At 35.9% G+C, this 19,557-nt stretch overlaps 1 protein-coding gene across 1 annotated transcript; it reads left to right on the forward strand.

Moving 5' to 3' along the window:
* Positions 1 to 379: 379 nt before the first annotated feature.
* LOC135081568 (mitochondrial glutamate carrier 1-like) lies at positions 380 to 11,109 on the forward strand. The gene is made up of 8 exons (XM_063976310.1): positions 380 to 577; positions 937 to 997; positions 4,209 to 4,343; positions 5,486 to 5,635; positions 8,038 to 8,171; positions 8,677 to 8,872; positions 9,647 to 9,787; positions 10,824 to 11,109. The coding sequence occupies exons 2-8, from the start codon at positions 954 to 956 to the stop codon at positions 10,960 to 10,962; spliced, it is 939 nt and encodes a 312-aa protein (XP_063832380.1). The 5' UTR covers positions 380 to 577; positions 937 to 953; the 3' UTR covers positions 10,963 to 11,109.
* Positions 11,110 to 19,557: the final 8,448 nt, after the last annotated feature.

The following is a 19,557-nucleotide window of genomic DNA, read 5'->3' on the forward strand; positions in this document are numbered from 1 at the left end:
ACCGACTTATATAAATTTGTCATAATAAGTAGATGATAGGATTCTGAATCCTAGTCCTCTTAGAGGATTTTTAATTCTCTAAGCTAGCCCTACTTATTATAGTAACCACGTTATTTATTATAGTTACAAATTCGTACAAGTGAGCTTTTGGATGCTTTTTAAGAAGAATAAGAATACATTTATTTGCTTAAAACACGCTGTGTATCACACAGCGTTAAGCATTAGAATATTGGATTACACAATCATGTGTTAAATGGTGGCTCCGATTATCCCATCACAAAAACAGCAAACAAGATAAAAAAAGAAAGATAAGGTATTAATAACGTTATTTAGTGATAACGGTATTTTTCATTTGTGTGCTCCATCCTTATCGACCATCAGCTGTCTTCAAACGTCAAACAGATACGCGGTGTTGTGTCAAACATCAAAAAATCAATCAAACTGTCATCTCCGGGATTTTATCGATTTCAATTTTCTTCAATAGTTTTCAACTTCATTTCCCCTCTATAGAATTAAATCCAGTATGTGTTTTCTTTAATTTGGCCACAAAAATTAAGAAGCTTCTGTGTAACACAAAGTAAGTTTTAGTTTTATGCCATTTTGATTACGTAAAATATTGGGATAGAACGTGCCGCATTTTGATAAAAATAAAATTTATTTTAAATAAAATATTCAGTTAATATTTATTGCATAAAGTGTAGAAAAATATTCAATTTAAACATTTTTATTTTTTTATATTTTTGTGTGGAATATTTATTTTAAATGTATTTAATAATTTTTGTTTAATATTTCATCACAGTGAGTTCAAGTAATAGCTAAGTCTCACATTTTTTTAAAGATACAAAAAACGTCCCATAACTAGTAGACTATTTTAAATATTTATGAATTGAATTTTACTGTGTATTTTAAAGTTCATTCTAATTTTATTCTTCACAGATCCAAACAGAACAAACATGGGTTCAAAACAACTACCACCGCCACCACCACAACAATTCTCGTATGTATTTAATTTAATTTTTGAGCTTTTTATATCACTATACCTAATTTTTCTTAGATTGAAGAATTTAATGCTACCCATCACATTTTAGAACTTTTGACTAGTAAAAACCCCTATAGAGAATTTGAATCATTATTAGTAAAATACTATACTAGGTAACATTTCCCTTCCTGTTTTATACATTACAGTACTCTTCTTTGAACATAAATATTCTACTTTTCAGAGCCATTGTACCTACAGTATTAAAATTTTAATTTTAGGTAGTGGCTTCATTAAAACTATTGTTGGCACATGCCATGCCCTACATACACAATTGCTGCTAAATGAATATCATATTGTAGGGTCAATTACAACAATTTATGTAGAGTCAGTTTCAGTTGGCATAAACACTGTAGTCACATAGTTTTACACATTTTTTCAGTGGCCTTGGCTCAATGTTGCACAGTTTCATTATAATTTCAACCTATTTGTATGAAGATTGAGTATTGTTAGGACCATTACTGTGTATTTGTTTGAGGAGTATTTGTCATTGACTGCATTATGTTAATTTTTTGAAGCAAAGCTAGAATGACTCTTTTTATGCTGTCTTTTTATTTTAGTAGAAATGTTAGTTTGGTTTGGTTAAATAAAAAATATAAATACTCTTCATGAAAACTTTACTTCATTAACAATAGATTAAACTCTTTCTAATAAAAGGAATTTGTAATAATGTTTATTTAAACTATTTTTTCATTTATCTTATTTGCAAACCAGTTAATCTTTTTACTGTATACAGGGTGTCCCGTAATGTAACGTCAAGCCGGAACTGGGTGTTGAGGCAAGTTGTGCTGGTTATCAGAAAAATATAAAAAAAAATCTATGTGGCATATTTTCAAAATAATAGGCATTTAAAAAAAAACTAAAAATTCTACTCCAGGTGACGGTCCTTTTACTCGTGTTGCCACAAATCTTCACTTTTTCCAAATTTTTTTTTTGTTATGTAACCCTGAATAATGCTTCTCTAAATTGTTATCAAAATTACAAAAACAGCTGCTCCAGCTTGGATGAAAAAAATACATTATTCCCAAAAAAAATTTAAAAATAAAAATTTTGCCTAGTTTAAACTGACTGTACTGAAAAAAAAATGTACTACGCGAGTGTGGCAAGTGACGTCATAATTTGGCGCATTTAGTAAGGATTCCAAAATGGTATAACACTTGGTAAATTTTTGCTGTGATTGTCGACAATTTTTGGTTTTTTGGAAATAGTCCCGTTTTTAACTTTATCTACCTTGGTTAAAAATTATTATTCTAATGTGCCCAAAATTCAAGTTTCTGTGACTGACTACCGTACAGTCAGTCACAGAAACTTTTGTCACCATGACAGTAATTAGTAGTTGACATACTGTGACAAAAGTCACCCGCGCGCGCGCCTTTACTACCTGCTCTGTCTGCACTTGTACTTGGTAACAGGGATAATAAGGATATGAAGTTTTGGTTATGAATACGGTTACGGATATTAGAATAATATTATACCGGTTTCGGTTACGGTCACGGATATGAAATCATTTCAGATTATCCGAAAGTTTCGGATAATTTCGGTTACGGAATTATTAGAATTTCAAAAATGTAGGTATAATACAAATAGCAAGATGCTGCGTGAGCGTGACCCACATAGCTACTTTATGTACCAACTAAGACGACACCTATGTATGATAAAGGTAAAACAGGCTGGCATATTAGATGGTGCCAGCCAATGCCAGACAAGTTGGTAACAAATATTAAGATTTAAGGTACAATTCCAAGACGGGCCGCAGACCGCAAACTGCAACCGCAAACTGCAAAACTATGAAATCGGCAGCGCGGCATTGCAGCTGCGGCGTGTATACTGCAGATTTCATAGAGTTTTGCAGACTTAGACTCCGCCTTTATCCGAAACTATCCGTAACTTTTGAATCAGTTTCGGTTACGGTTATGGATATTTTTTTATTTCGGATATCCGATAGTTTCGGTTACGGTTACGGATATCCATAACATCCCTGCTTGGTAAGATGGCCCTCTCCGTCCCGCTCATACCTTTTAAAATGGCTTCTCCACCTCACTTAAGCCAGAAACTTGAATTTTGGGCACATTAGAATAATATTTTTAACCAAGGTAGATAAAGTTAAAATCGGGATTATTTCCAATAAACAAAAATTGTCGATAATTACACCATGATTTTACAAAGTGTTATACCATTTTGGAATCCTTACTAAATGCGCCAAATTATGACGTCACTTGCCACACCCGCGTAGTACAAGTTTTTTTCAGTACAGTCAGTTTAAACTAGGCAAAATTTTTATTTTGATATTTTTTTTGGGAATAATGTATTTTTTTCATCCAAGTTGGAGCAGCTGGTTTTGTAATTTTGATAACAATTTAGAGAAGCATTATTCAGGGTTACATAACATAAAAAACAATTGGAAAAAGTGAAGATTTGTGGCAACACGAGTAAAAAGACCGTCACCGGGAGTAGAATTTTTGGATTTTTTTAACATGCCTATTATTTTGACAAAATGCCACATAGATTTTTTTTTTATATTTTTCTGATAACCAGCATAACTTGCCTCAACACCCAGTTCCGGCTTGACGTTACATTACGGGACACCCTGTATATTATTGTCAACTTTATTGCCTGAATAAACACAATATAATGTTAAATCCTAAGTAAGTAATCATATTGTTTTATGTTGTAATTATTATAATTGTCATGAGAGAAATATTTAACAGTAGGTCTAAAAACATAAACTTCTTATTTCAGTCACATAGATCATAAATTGGGTCACATTATTTGAACCTTCAATCAATTTATTGATAGGGAAACCGATTTTTTTTTTATTCAAAATCGTGTACGAATTCCTATATGATTACAATTAGTATTCTCATGCTTCAATAATAAGCCTAACTTATTTTTATTCAACATAAATTAAAATGCTATAGGTACCGATAGAACTACAGTACACTACAATATTGTAATCAATCTTAAAATGATTATGGAGTGTGCCATATTGATTACAGAGCAATTTTCACAATGATAGGCGTTATTGTAGCACATACTCAACAGGCTATACATTTTTATTGGAAAACAGCTCTTATTGCAACTTACATAAGACGCTGCAATGTTTAACTTCACATGCTATCTGTACTCACCGGCATGCCATATCAATTGTCGTATTGTACCGATTTATTCGCAGATTGCTACCCAAGATCATAAACGGCGGCATTGCCGGCATCGTGGGAGTCTCCGTGGTGTTTCCCCTTGACCTTGTGAAGACCCGCCTGCAGAACCAAACCATTGGGCCAAATGGGGAGAAGCAATATAAGAACATGTAAGTCAAGTAATAGAGTTCAATTTGCAATACACGTGTTTTTAACATGTTTCTAACTGAGGAGCGAGCGAACTGGAGAGTTGATGGCCGCTGGGGCAAAATAGTTCTCGAATGGCGACCACGGGCCAGAAGACGTAGTATGGGCCCCCCACTAGGTGGACCGACGATCTGGTGAAGGTCGCTGGATGCGAGCGGCGCAGGACCGGTCTTTGTGGAAAATATGCTTGGGGGAGGCCTTTGTCCAGCAGTGGACGTCATTTGGCTGAAACGAAAACTACGAATAGTATGAGAAATGCCCTAAACCAATGACGATCGTATGTTTTATGACGTATTGTAGTTTTGATTTGTTTACCTGTTGTTCTCGAAAACAAAAAAACAACTTGTTGTGAATTTTGAGTGGAATGATATTGCAGAATTCCAGTGTTTATTGAGTTTGAATATTACGTTAGATAACTGATCCAGCTAGTCTATCCGGTTTTGTGTCAATATGTTTGTTTAATTAATAAGCTACTGGCAACTAGGTTTGCCTGTTAAAGACCGGTTGCTGCTAATTAGATCCAATGATATTATTAAATTTCATGGTGTTCATTTCAATGAGAGCTTAAATATTAGACGCATACCTATTACAAAACGAAGCTCGAAAGTTTCTTTGCTTTCTAGCACCGCCAAACCATTTTTTTGTGCTTAGTAGCTTCGTAGTTAAACTGGCAGAGACTCCCTTTAAGGCATAAGTTCGCCACAAAACTCGTTTTAATTTTATTTCAACAATTAGAAAGGACATAATCTAAGACTGAGATTGAATGCAGTTTCTTTGTTATGTAAAACGTACCTAAAATAAATCCTAAATAGGTAGAATTTACCTTATTATGGTCTTTGCTTGTCCTTAACACACTGTATAACCAGAGTAAATACAAATGAGTAGGTCATCTTCATAGAAACGCCCGAGCGCGGTTTGTATGTGAGCGCGCCAATACCACATGCATGCACCTCACCGCTAATCCACGCTAAATTTTGTCAGTGTGTGCGTGCGCGCCGCATACCTATTGGCGCGCGCCCACATACAAACCGCGCTCGGTGCGTTTCTATGAAGATGACCTACTCATTTGTATTTACTCTGGTATAACTTAGGATATCCCTCGCAGGTTGGACTGCTTCAAGAAGACGTACGCAGCCGAGGGCTACTTCGGCATGTACCGCGGGTCCGCCGTGAACATCATCCTCATCACGCCGGAGAAGGCGATCAAGCTGGCCGCCAACGATATGTTCCGACACTATCTCACCCTGCCTGACGGGTATGTGGACCATTTTAATCGTTAGGTTCAGTCGATTCATTTTTTTTGTAACAAATTGAGTAAAGAGCTAGGAAACGAAGCAGCATTACAAAAGTTTGCTAAGAGCTTCTTAATAACTTCTAAAAAAATATGCTAACTTTAACTATTTTAAAGCCCGGTCTGTGAGCACGTAGAATTTTGTCCAATGACTGACTATATTCCTGTCGCGCTCGCACTGTGGGCGCCCGTCGCACAGTCACGACAGCAATATAATTACCTACGCGCGAGCGATAAGGATGAGTAGCTTGGGGTCATTGGACAAATTTCTACGTGCTCACAGTCTCACAGACCAGACTATGATATATACAGTCGTGGTCAACTAATTAGGGACAGATAGAATACTAAGCAATATTAAGTGTTCATATGCTATTATTGTGAGCTTCATTCGAGATTACTGACTGTTACTTTGTAAACATATTGACTATCAAGTACTCTAGTTAATAGAATACAATAACAAAAAAAAAACTTACTAATCTAATAAAAATTCTTAAGCAAAACACATGAATTGATAATTATGGTACGGATGGCCTGGCCACCTAATTAGGGACGCTTAAGGTTTTCCCTCAAAATTAAAAAAATAAAAAGTAACAACTTTTATTCTGTTCATGTATAATTTCGGCGACAATTTTAAAAGCGACATTCTTATCGTGCGAGTTAAAAACGCATCAAATAATTAAAGGTAATGGGTCGAAAGAAAAACAACAATGCGCTAAGCTATAATCAATCTTTATCAGCGTGGATGGCCATACCGGTAAATTGCAGATCATCTGAAATGTTGCAAAAACATGATCTACAATGCAGTGGCTTATTTCAAAATCATGAAACCACAGAAAGTGTGCCTAGAAGGAAGAGGCCAATAAAAACAACCCCACAAGACGATCGCAGAATGGTCACTCTCGCGAAGAGAGACCCCTTTAAGGGTTCCATTCTGATCAAGAGCGAGGTTTTTGGACCAGAACCGACTGCTGGAGTATCAGCGAGGACCGTCAGAAGGCGACTGGTGGAGGCAAAGCTTGTAGGAAGAGTTGCTCGAAAAGTTCCACTACTGAAGATGGAACACAAAGAAACAAGATTGGCGTTTGCAAGAAAGTATGGACATTAGGCTTTTGCTCAATAGAGAAATGTGCTGTTTTCTGACGAGACCAAGATAAATCTTAATTCATCCGATGGCAGACAATACATGCAATGACCTATAAAGTCCGAAATGAAACCAAAGTAAACGAAGAAGCAGGTGAAATATGGAGGCGGCAATCTTCAAATCTGGGGCTGTTTTTCTGAATATGGAGTAGGACCTATAAAAGGAACTGAAGGTAAACTTGATCAATTCCAATACAAAGGAATATTGGCAAAAACGATGCTATTGTATGCTGAAGAAGTCTTACCAGAGTCATGAACATTTCAACACGATAACGACCCAAAACTTACCGCGTACTCTGTTTAATCGTTCTTAGCGCAACAGTCAGTGACGGTACTAGATTGGCCCGAAAACAACCCAGACTTAAGCCCGATAGAGCTTATGGTATAAAGCGAAGAAAAAAGTTGCAGCTCAACGTACTGGCACTAAAAATCAGCTTTTCGAGGCATTTGAAGGTTTTCGGAATAATATTTCTTTAGAAACCTGTAATGATTTCATTGCATCGATGCCGCGCCGATGTCAAATGGTTATAACCAACAAAGGCGTTTGATGATTTTGTTTTGTATTCTATTTTTATTAATGAAAACATTTTATGTAATAAACACTTAAATAATTACCAATTTATTTACATTTACAGTGAAAGTGTTACGTGTCCCTAATTAGTTGTCCATCCCTAGGTCAATAAATGTGTAGGTGGCAATGATTTATTTATTTTAAAAATATTGATCGCAACTAGCTAGTTTCTTCTCTGGCCTTTAAATATTTAGAATACTAGCCAAATTACTTGTTACTAATAGGCATAAGCTACAAAGCCTCGTGAAGATTTTTTTTCGGACTGGAGAGACGATCTTGTGTTTTAGTCATATAGCGTCCCTAATTAGTTGACCACGACTGTATATATATATGATATATATATATATATGATATATATAGATATATATGCTAGAATGAAGATTATGTATGTCAATAAAATAATATTTAAGTAAATAAAAACACTAGTCGTCAACTAGAAATCGCGAGAGATTTACAAGTGCGAGAGCTTTATAAAGCGACTCAAATCTCAGTTCTTTCTTTATATCTCCTGAATTTATTTCAACATTTTCAACCCCCTAGGTTCGATCGTTAAAACAAGCCCAAGACCTATTAGACCCACCAAGTAAAACTACAGCGTGTCTTACGTGAATTTTTATTTTCTATGTTTAATTAAGTTTTAATTATTTTTTGCCAGTTCGCTGCCAATTCCCCGTCAAATGTTGGCGGGTGGTCTGGCGGGCGCGTGCCAGATCGTCATCACGACTCCCATGGAACTGCTCAAGATCCAGATGCAGGACGCGGGTCGAGTAGCCGCTCAGGCTAAAGCGGGTATGTTATTACAGCTTCCACTGGGATTCAAATAACATTGAACGAAAAATCAATTGGACCATATTTTTCCCAGCCAGTCACAGTATAGTGTGACTGGTTGGGAATAAGCTATTTTTCCTATAGCTGCTCATGGATCAGGCTAAAGCGAATATTTTATTACAGCTTCCATTGGGATTCAACTGTCTTTGAACGAGTTTGACCATTTTTTTTCAATGGTTGATTTTGCACTAGTGTCTTTGGGAGACACTCTTTCTACTGGCCAGTGACTACAAATGTGTATGATCTACTGGTCACTACTTTTGACGTAGTAGTTGAGGGTAGAGTCGGATGAACCGCCATAAGACTGCTGACTAACCAACGACTAATGTAATATTATTTTGCCATATTCCGTCAGCAACAAGCTCTTTGAAGTTGGTGTCGCTGCAGCAGATTAGCTTAATTTTGGTCAACACTTCTAACTTCTATCACAGAATTTAAGCACCTCAAAATAATATCTTTGTTTCAGAGGGCAAAACATTCCAGCGCATCACGGCGATGGAGCTTACAAAGAAGCTGATCAGAGAGCGCGGTATCTTCGGGCTGTACAAGGGAGTGACGGCCACCGCGGGGCGTGACGTGTCATTCAGCGTGATCTACTTCCCGCTGTTCGCCACGCTTAACGACCTGGGTCCGAGAGACCCTGCTGGTACTATACCTTTCTGGTAAGTTCCTTTATACATCTCTTATATTTGTCTTCGAGCTGTAACTAAGGGCTAAGGAAGTGACGGCGATTGGGACGTGACGTGTCATTCAGCGTGATCTACTTCCCGCTGTTTGCCACGCTCAATGACCTGGGCCCGAGAGACCCTTCTGGCACTATACCTTTCTGGTAAGTTCCTTTATACATGTTTTACATTATCTCCTGGCTGTATAAAGGATGTGACGGCCACCGCGGGGCGTGACGTGTCATTCAGCGTGATCTACTTCCCGCTGTTCGCCACGCTTAACGACCTGGGTCCGAGAGACCCTGCTGGTACTATACCTTTCTGGTATATTCCTTTATACATGTTTTACATTATCTCCTGGCTGTATAAAGGATGTGACGTCCACCGCGGGGCGTGACGTGTCATTCAGCGTGATCTACTTCTCGCTGTTTGCCACGCTCAACGACCTAGGCCCGAGAGACCCTTCTGGTACTATACCTTTCTGGTAAGCTCCTTTATAAGTACATCTCTTACATAATTTCCTGGCTGTTTATGGAAGTGACGGCGATCAAGACGGGACGTGTCATTCAGCGTGATATACTGCTGTTCGTCACGCTCGGAACTCCACGAGGAGCGTGACATAACCGAGACACATTTTAGGCAGTGGCTCAGGTGGCACGTCCACCAAGCCTCTGCTGTCTTTAATTCAAACCTTACCGTCTTATCTTAAAGTCGAAAATTAACCAAAACTTACAATAATATTCACTAAAACAATTTTCCTTCTGCCCCCAGGTGGTCATTCGTGTCTGGTTGCGCGTCCGGCTCGACGGCAGCCCTGATGGTGAACCCAATGGACGTGGTGAAGACTCGCATGCAGACGCTGACCAAGGGCAGCGGCGAGCGCCAGTATACATCCATCTTGGATTGTATCACGTGAGTCAAACTATTTAGTTCTTTTTTTTTTCTTTAAAAGTTTGCTAGGAGCGACTCCCCCTAAACCTAGGCACATACCACTGACTTTTAGTTGGCCGATAGTTGGGCCCGATTCTATTTTGTATGAAGAATTGGCCGATACCAAATCGATGTAATGTGCGCACTTCCATACATGCCCAAACTGATTAACTGCCTGACTAAACTACAGTGACTTATTGCAATTCTTTTGGGATCATTTTGTGTCCGTAAAAGTGGCACTATCGCACTTTTTTTGGTTTACTTTTAAAGCAGTAAAATATTATTGAACTTTTTTGGATTCATATGACAATGTATGCTGTTGAATGTCATGCAGTACATAATATTTCCAACGGTTTGATCAATTTTATAAACAGCTGGAGCGATTCAAATTGCACCTACAATCTCGCGCTTTTTTGGCGATAATTATTATCAAAATCGACACTAAATAACGTATTATGTCTACATCGAGTATCAATTAAAGTCGCCACCAGCTGATAACGTGAAATAAGTATTAATTTCGGTGATTTATCATCGTTGTTTACAACTGTATATCATAAACAGTTTAATTACGTAGCTATTGTGATTCTGTAAAAAAACTTCACTTTGTGTAATTTTAGTTATGCATTGAAGTTAACACGCTAAAGTCCGCATTTAAACGTATCATCCCAAGACAGCCTTAGCTTAATTTTGTCTTATTTTTACGATTGTCAAAAACATTGTAAATTATCTCATCTGTAATCTTGATTTTCGATAGCGGTACACAATCCAAGATAAAAAGTGTGACATGCTTCGTAAATAAAGTGCCCTTCATCCTTCTTCATCGGTCCACTAACATTAACTAACACGGACTTGTCTATGGTCATAGTATTGTGAAGAATCATTTCTTTGATTATAACGTGAAATTAATCTCATAGCTTGCTAGTCTCTTGCCAGGATACTTGGCAACTTGATTCTCTACCTTTTAAAAGAAAAAAAGTTTGTTTCTAGACTGTTTTCAAACTTTTTTGTTTTTTTACAGACAAATGCTGAAGCACGAAGGTCCGACGGCGTTCTTCAAAGGCGGCGCTTGCCGAATGATCGTCATCGCGCCGCTCTTCGGTATCGCTCAAGCCATTTACTACGTCGGCATCGCCGAGAGGTTGCTGGGTATCCGATAAACAGGTACCGGTGTTTGATATCTCGAGACATTGTTATCGATATGCCAATCGATTCGATTATGAGTTTGAAATAGTTTGATATCTGATTTGGGATCGCATTATCTTACAGTTAATCAGACCCGAGTTTCGTGGTTGTGAAGTGCTTAAACTTATCAGTTTATTAACAATAGTTATTTACAATCTAAAAATATTTTATCAGCAGTTAGTTCCATAGTTTATGGAAATACATACTACGTAACTTTTAAAAACTGCTGAATTTCAATTCACGAGGAAAAAACGTTTTGTTCGATAATTGCTATTCGTTAAACCTGGATCTTATGTATCTGGATCAAATGTTGAAAACATTAAAATGGTCAAATTGCGCTCACCCCACTATGGAAACATAGGCTGTTGATGTATTGGACATAACGATTCTCACATTCTCATCTTGAGTAACCACACAGTATCCTATCTGGAATAGGCCACATACGCTTAGTATCAAGTTATCTTGTGCGATATAATCTCTTAACATGCGAATTCATATCAATGTCTCGAGATATCTACACGCTTCTAAACGCGTTGTACATGTTTCATCGATTTGGCTATCAGAAAACTCGTATCTACATTCTTGAGTTTTTGCTCCATAAATCACTGTTTTGTCTTTGTTTGATTTTGCTAACTAACTAATCAGATTCTCGAATAAAATATCCAAAGAATGAGCTTGATCGATGAAGTGTGTGACGCTCATGTTAAAGTGATGTGAAGAATGTCTGTCTGTATTATTGAAAACGCGTCATATGACAATGTGTAAGTATTGGCAGCGCTTATGTAAACCTACATAGTATACTATACTATCAGCAAGATAAAAATATAATTGAAACATACAGATATACATTCTTGACATCTTGCAGTCAAGTGCTGGCCACTTAGAACAAATAAACCTGATATTTTTAATTATTTTCTACGTCTTTTTTTTAAAGTGCATTACTTTTACTTTGTGACAATAATTTATTTTAACAGATTAGAAGCTAATTTATAATTTGTTAAGTAGGCAATTTTATTTGATAACTGTGTTAACCGACGCTAACTCACAACATGCTGTAAATCATCATCAGTGTTACCAGTGAAAAATAATAATCTTATTCCTTGCGGCATGCAAGGAGTAATGACCAGCCAGTGACATAATATATTTACTAATACTAAAATACTGGCATCAAAAAGGCAATATGATTTTAATAAGTTACAAAATGTATCAAAACCATGTTAAAAATCTGGTTCAGTATAAATACTCGTATAAACGAAGAAACATTTAATTGTTTAAGTTAAAGTTTTGTTCAATGATACATATGACCTATCAAAATATGGAAAGACAAAAAAATTGTAAAGCTTTAGTACTCGGAATGAAATAAGTACAGCATAAAATATAATTCACACTACATAGTATAAATTTTACGGGCCCAACCATACCATCCCGTATTGAATATTGAATGGGGCATCATACAAGACATTGCCCACATTTTTGAATTAATCCATCTCATCTCTCTCATCCATACCAAAAAGTTGCCATAAGTAACAGTGACAAATAGTTCAAAATGTAACAAACCGCGTTGTGATATCATTTTGAGGGCCCGAAAACTTTCAAATACTGCAATATTCTCATTAGATTCCGCTTAAAAAGGAGTGTAAAGGTCCCCATGGCCCGATAACTTCCTAATACCATAATATTCCCATTAGGTTCCGCTTAAAAAGGGGTGTAAAGGTCCTCAACGCCAGCCAGGAGGGCTGAGCCATCCTCACCGGCGCGCGGTGCACTCTGCTGACCAACGGACGAGGCTCTGGCGATTGCCCAAAATTATCGTTTCATTTATATTTATGAGGGGGCGTAAAAAGGGAGGGGTAGGGAGGGGGCAGTCTGATCCAAAGGAAGGGGTTAATCAGGTTTTTTATGGAAGTTCCCACCGCTCTTAGACACTTGAGAATGAAAGTTAAGGTTGATTGTAGGGGTTTTTTTCCAGCGAGGCTCCCTATAGCCCCTTCCCCTTTTGGTACGCCCATGTAAGGATGCGACCTTAGTACTAGTACCATGTCGCATTAGGGCAGTGCTGCACTGCTGCTAGTGTCGCGACACAAACAGTGACGAGCAGTCACTCAAATGCGGCACGACCTTTACCGTAGCAAAACTTCACGGAAAACGAATGCCTTTTTTGATGCTAGACCATTTTCATATTGGGTTGAATTTTGATTTATTTGTTTATAACAAAATGACAATTATTTTTTTATTAGTTCATTTATAATTGATAATAAACATGAGTTGTAATTAAGACATTTCACATTTCCAATGCCATAAAATGGTCCGCTATTGCATAGCTCAATTATTTTTATATTCTGTTAGTCATTTTTCAAGTGAGAGTTTAAGTGATATTATTATTATGTAAACCATATTTGTTGCAAAATTTTCTTGTTGCCATTTGTGTATAAATAAAGAAGCTAGGTATATTAATTTAGATAGCTTTCGAATTTTCATAGCTATACGATATATTTACTTTCTCATGATATTAGTTCACATAAATTATGTATAATAATGAAGTGTATTTACGGTGTATTGCATGTCTTCCTAGCCTGGTTTGCATTTATTCTACCAACTGCCAAGGGTGAGTGCTTTCATATAAAATCGATTGTAAGTCCTATTATAACAATGGAATTGATTTTTTTACTTAAATAATATGTTATTCATGACCTTATTTATTATTTTTTAAGTATTACTAAATGATGTCCTTGTATTGTGATAGTCAATCGTGAAATATTTAATTAATCGATCATTTCATGCAGATGTATTCTAAGGGTGTATACTGTATAATTATGTCATGTTCGTGTCCTTGTTTTAACGAATGTTATTCAATTATAGTACATAATGACAATAATTATGGAAACTTGAAAATATAGTAAGCATTATACTATAATGTTACCTCGTATATGTATAATAAATGTCAATTGTGGGTCTAAAAGATCGTTTCTGTGGAACTGGATGTATATCTGTGTATGAATTTAATGTTTTTGTCGGATATTTTAGTCATGAAAATGACTAGTTTCATCGTCAATGTATTTTTAAAGGGCTTTTGATGTTTGCCAATCAATAAACTATAAAATGGATTTTTGAACTGTGTCAATTTCAGTTTTTACAAGGCTTTACAAAATACTGGCCGCCTCAATGAAAAAGGGTACAACTATTTTTTTCTCAAATGAAGTTTATACAATTTGGGAATCTGACAAAAGGCTCTCAATCTGCTCAAGTTTTATTGTGTGCTTCAGAATATTTAAGAACATTTAAAGATCAAAAAAAATATTTTAGAAGTTTACAAAATGCTTTTTGTACCATTTTGCATTGTAACGGCAGAATATCATCAATCAAAGAACAAAGTGCCAATGAGCTTATCATCATTACAATTTGGCTTACTAGTACGTCCTTATGTAACACTAGCTTATAAATAAATATTAGTTATATTTCAATCTTCCATCCAATCCAGTGGTTAATTTGCTAAATTATGTAAAGTACAAAATGCCTAAGAGGGCAATAATTAAAAAACTTATGAATTTGCAATTTGTCTATGTTCCTGATGCTTTACAAATTCTGAACTTCAGACTACATAATGATGAAAAATAGTAGTAAGATTTGTTGAATTTGTCAGTGAAAAGAAAAGTAGCTAAATTCCATAACGTAAAATAAGGAAAACTAAGAAATTAATTTGAGCCTTGATCAAGTCTTTTAATTGTTTCAAGATCACGAATATAATAACTGGTCGATTAATTCTGTAATAAAAAGTTTTAAAAGATTCCATAAGAGAAAGGTTCTATACGTAGGCATTTAGAAAAAATAGAACACTTGATTTTATTTGTTTAAGACATTAGAATTCTAATTAAGATAAGAAATTGCACAAATCGTACCTATAAAAGCAACTAAACAATTTGTGTAAATAAATTATGATAATTGGAATTCAAATGCGTCATTTATAAATCTTCAGACATATACATGATGGTGATTGTTTAACTTTTATAATATCTTTTACAAGTCAGAGTGTAAAAGTATCAACCTATCTCTCTTTAACTGTTTCAAACTTATTATTTAGATAAGTATATAATTTATTTAATAAATCCAAAATCTTGTTGTAGGTTGATGTGCTTTTGACTGTACACTCGACAGTCCTTACAAATTCTACTGTCAATTTTATGTCTAAAATATGCAACAAACTAATTTATATCAAATATTGGTGTTAAGTGTATCGTTGTTAATCCGGTTCAATTGACGAATGTTGCATGAACTACACGTGCTTTGTTATTATAGGTAATAGATGTTTATAAATGTAGAAAAATTACAACTTTGTTTCATTGATTACACCTAAAAGTTCTTCATCATAAATGACTGTGTAATGGATTTCATATCGATTGTGTTGGAAAATGTATATGAAAAGTTAAATTGATATTATAGTTTTGTCGTTGACAACACTATATTGAAATCAGGATATAGTTGATCGATTCAGAAACGTTAAATGGCAAAAATTAATAACCCAGTATTGATAGTAGCGCCCTCCTATCAATTTCAAAGCTAGGACGGTTCAGAATCGTTCAACAATAGTAGTCTTAAAGTAGTAGTACAACGACATCAGACTACACATTTTCGTTGCAAATTCGCCCCTAGTATAACTACATAAAAGCCTTCAGCGTTTAGTTTGATGTAACGCCGTCTGTACGTCAAAGAAACCATTGCCAAGGTCATACAAAAATAAAATTAATGACACACCTTTATAAAGCACACATTAATCTCTGCCTTAGAAATTATGGATGCCATTGTATAACTTATTTGGTATTGCAAAATGATATGGTGCGCATTGTCTTCTATCATTAAAGTTTAATAGGTTAAATACAGTGGTTAAAATTAGAAAATAAATGCGCACGCAAGTGAGATTTATCACACTTATTTTGTTTGATTAGTGTGGATATTTTTAATTGTTTATTTTTAATCCAATAAACATTACTAAGTATTGTGACCTCAATTAAGTAAAAGATAGACAGCAAAATTAACTTGAAACACATTTTTTAGGATATTAGATCCTTAATTCGATGTGAATTGCTTTTTTATGCGAACATCCTGTATTGTTATATGTCTACCATTTCCTTTATGTTTTCAAGTACAGTCAGTAGCAAAATAAAATAGTCGTAAATATATTACCTATACTTACTTGCTTTTTACCTGCAATTCGTCCGTGATTGGTCCGTCACAGAAGGCTAATATAGGCGCGCAGTCCAACCTTTCAAAAGTGGGTTAAAAACTGAACTTACGTTTTTCCCTGAGCTTCAAAACTATCTTTAAATGGGTTTCAGTGGAAGTGTGAAAATTTACAGTTACATTCGTACTTATAATATTAGTATGTCCTTTAACTTCCTGACTGGTGGTCACTGTCTCAATCTGTATGTAGTTTTTTTATTTTAACTGTACCTTGTTAGTGATACCAACCTATTTTTTTTACAGAAACAATAGGTACAATTTATTTATTTTTTTCTCTTAAAATGCTATCCTAATGGAAAATTATCACATAATTAACTTCTGGAAAAAAAAGCGCGGGAAACGTCGGGCGGTGTAGACGTCATTCTACGGTTTTATTAATTTTTGTTATAATTAATAGCTAAATAGGATCAGTAAAGTAGTGTAGTGTATTTGTTTTAAGTGTATTATTGTATTTATTTTATAATTTGTGTACTTTTTCATCGGGCAACTGGTAAGTTGTTCTTTTCTTAATTGGTCCGATGGACGTCTCTGATGATCCTGGGGGAGGCATCCCCCAGGCTTCTAACTTTGTAACTATCTCGTCTGATAATGTAAACTTGGTAAGCGAAAGCTCTTTTGTGGATACGGACGGTTCTGAATGCAATGTTAGTAGCAAACGAAAACGAACTCATGCTCCCCGAAAACTGTGTAAACATTGCAATAAAAAAAGGAGGCACCATAATAAACAAGGCGTGATAAATGAAAACGATTGTCAATGCGAAAGTTCATCGGACAAGTCACTTCTAAATTCTAAATCCGCTTTGGATTCTACTTTGAATATCAACCCTTCAGTACCAAATTCAGCTAGTGTTTCTGAAGAGAATCTTTTACGACAACCTGTTGGTAGGCAGTCATATCTAGCGTCGGATTTGTCACCATACATAATACACGTGCAAAGAGAGATAACTTCTCCCAATGATAACGTTAATGTACACCCTGTGTCATTTGGCCATTTTTTAAAAAAGAATTCAATCCATAATGTTATTAATGGAAGCCTGAAAAAAATTGGTAGGAATAGATTGTCTGTATCTTTCTCAACTCATGAAGCTGCCAATGCATTTTTGACTAACAAGTTATTAACTCTAAATAAGTACAAAGCGTTCATCCCGGTTACTAATGTTACTCGTATGGGGGTTGTCCGAGGGGTACCCTTAGATTGGTCCGATGAGGAAATCATTGAGAACATGTCTGTTCCAATTGGATGTGGGAACATTCTGAAAGTTAGGCGTTTAAAAAGGAAAAATGTGAACAATGGTAAATCAGAATTTGTACCAATTGAAACTGTAGTTGTTACCTTTGACGGACAAGTCTTACCCAAAAGAATATTTATGTGCTTCACTTCTTTACCGGTGGAGTTGTACATATTCCCCACCATTCAATGCTTTCAATGCTGCAGGTACGGTCATATCAAAAGTCAATGTAGGTCGACTCCTCGTTGCTTTAGGTGCGGTCAAAGTCATTCCGGGGATAACTGTTCTGTTCATGAAGATGACCTTGTGTGTTGTTTATGTTCTGGTTCGCATTTTGCTACTAGCAAAAAGTGTCCAGAGTTTCTGAGACAGCGAAATATTAAAGAAACTATGGCAAAAGAATGTTTGACTTATGCTGAAGCAATGAAATTACACCCTCCGGCTACCAAATCTTATGCGGATGTATTAACTTCTCCATCTCCACCAAGCCCAAATAAAAGGAATATTGGATTTAGTAAAAATAACATGAGCCCCAGTAGTTCATACAAAAAGACCATATTTTTAAAACCAAAAGATCCTCCCAAATTTAATAAAGGATATGATCGGGCCAGTCATGAGGCCCTGATTAAAGATTTGAATTCTCCTTTTTCCCCATCCCAAAGCATTCTTGTAAACGATAGCAAAAATGATTCTTTGTCCGATATGTCAATTAAAGAACTGCTTATTACTCTTCTTCATTCCTTGTCCCAGTCTAATTATTTTACCTCACTGTCCAACGTTGCCCTTCCTAATAAGAATACTTCAGAAGTAATTAACTGTAATAATGGACCAGTTGTCCATAATACAGTGGAACTGCCGTAGTATTACTAACAAGAAAAGCGATTTACTGTTTTTAATTAATAAGTTTAAGTCTTCTATATTTGCTCTTCAGGAGACGTGGCTTCGGCCAGACTCCTTATTTAAAGTCTCTGGATTCTCTACAGTTAGAGAAGACAGAGCGGATAATTATGGTGGTGTAGCACTGCTCATCCATGACTCTCTCACTTTTTCTATTATCCAAATTCCTCATCATAATGCTGATTTCTCTATTGTAGCTGTTAGTATAAATAATATTACTTATGTATCTATATATATCCCTCACCCATCATCCTTAATTTATGATGAAGTAGATAATTTAATACATAGTTTTCCTAAACCCATAATTATACTTGGGGATTTTAATGCTCAGCACCAGGCATGGGGGAGTTCTAATTCTAATTATTATGGCAGTAGGATTTTAGATTTAATTGATTCCGAAAACTTATGTATTCTTAACTCTGGCCTCCCAACAAGAAGAACTCCACCTCATGAGGGTGTGAGTGCCCCAGATATTTCTATATGTTCACCTAGTTTAGCATCATCTTTGACTTGGACTACACTTGCTTCTTCTTATGGTAGTGATCACTTCCCCATATTCATAACGTTTCCATCTGTACCTAACAAATCTACTTTTAGGCGCCCACCTCGCATGAAATTTAAATTAGGCAATGTTAACTGGCAATTGTACAAAGAGAAAGTTGAGCAAAGCATTGCTTCCCTCCCTGTTGTGGGGGAGAGGAACCAGTCGATATGTTCGGAGGCACTGGCCACCCTTCTGTTGGAGACTGCAGAAGAGGTGTTTCCAGTGAAAGGCCATCACTCCAGTAAAATCCCTTCTCCCCCATGGTGGGATAATGATTGCACAGCTGCCATTAAAAAAAGAAAAGAGGCTGAGAAAACATACAGTGAAAACACTACTGATCAGAACTATAACTTACTATCTGAAGCCATAACCAGTACTCGTAAATTATTAAAACGTAAAAAGTGGGAAGGTTGGCGAAGTTTCTGTTCTTCGATCTCTCCTAACACTCCTCCTTCAATGGTATGGACAAATATAAGAAGATTCAGATCTGCTTTCAAAAATTCCACTTCTTCTCATCTCCCAGAACAAGTAACAGAAAACTTTTTAGATAAGTTGGCCCCTCCTTCTGTACCTTTATATAACATACTTCCTGTTACCTCACCCTCATCTTTTAGAACTGGTCTTTCAGCCCCATTTGATCTTGACGAACTAAAAGGTATTCTTTC

This window comes from Ostrinia nubilalis, chromosome 20 (assembly GCF_963855985.1).
Source record: "Ostrinia nubilalis chromosome 20, ilOstNubi1.1, whole genome shotgun sequence".
NCBI lineage: Eukaryota > Metazoa > Arthropoda > Insecta > Lepidoptera > Crambidae > Ostrinia > Ostrinia nubilalis.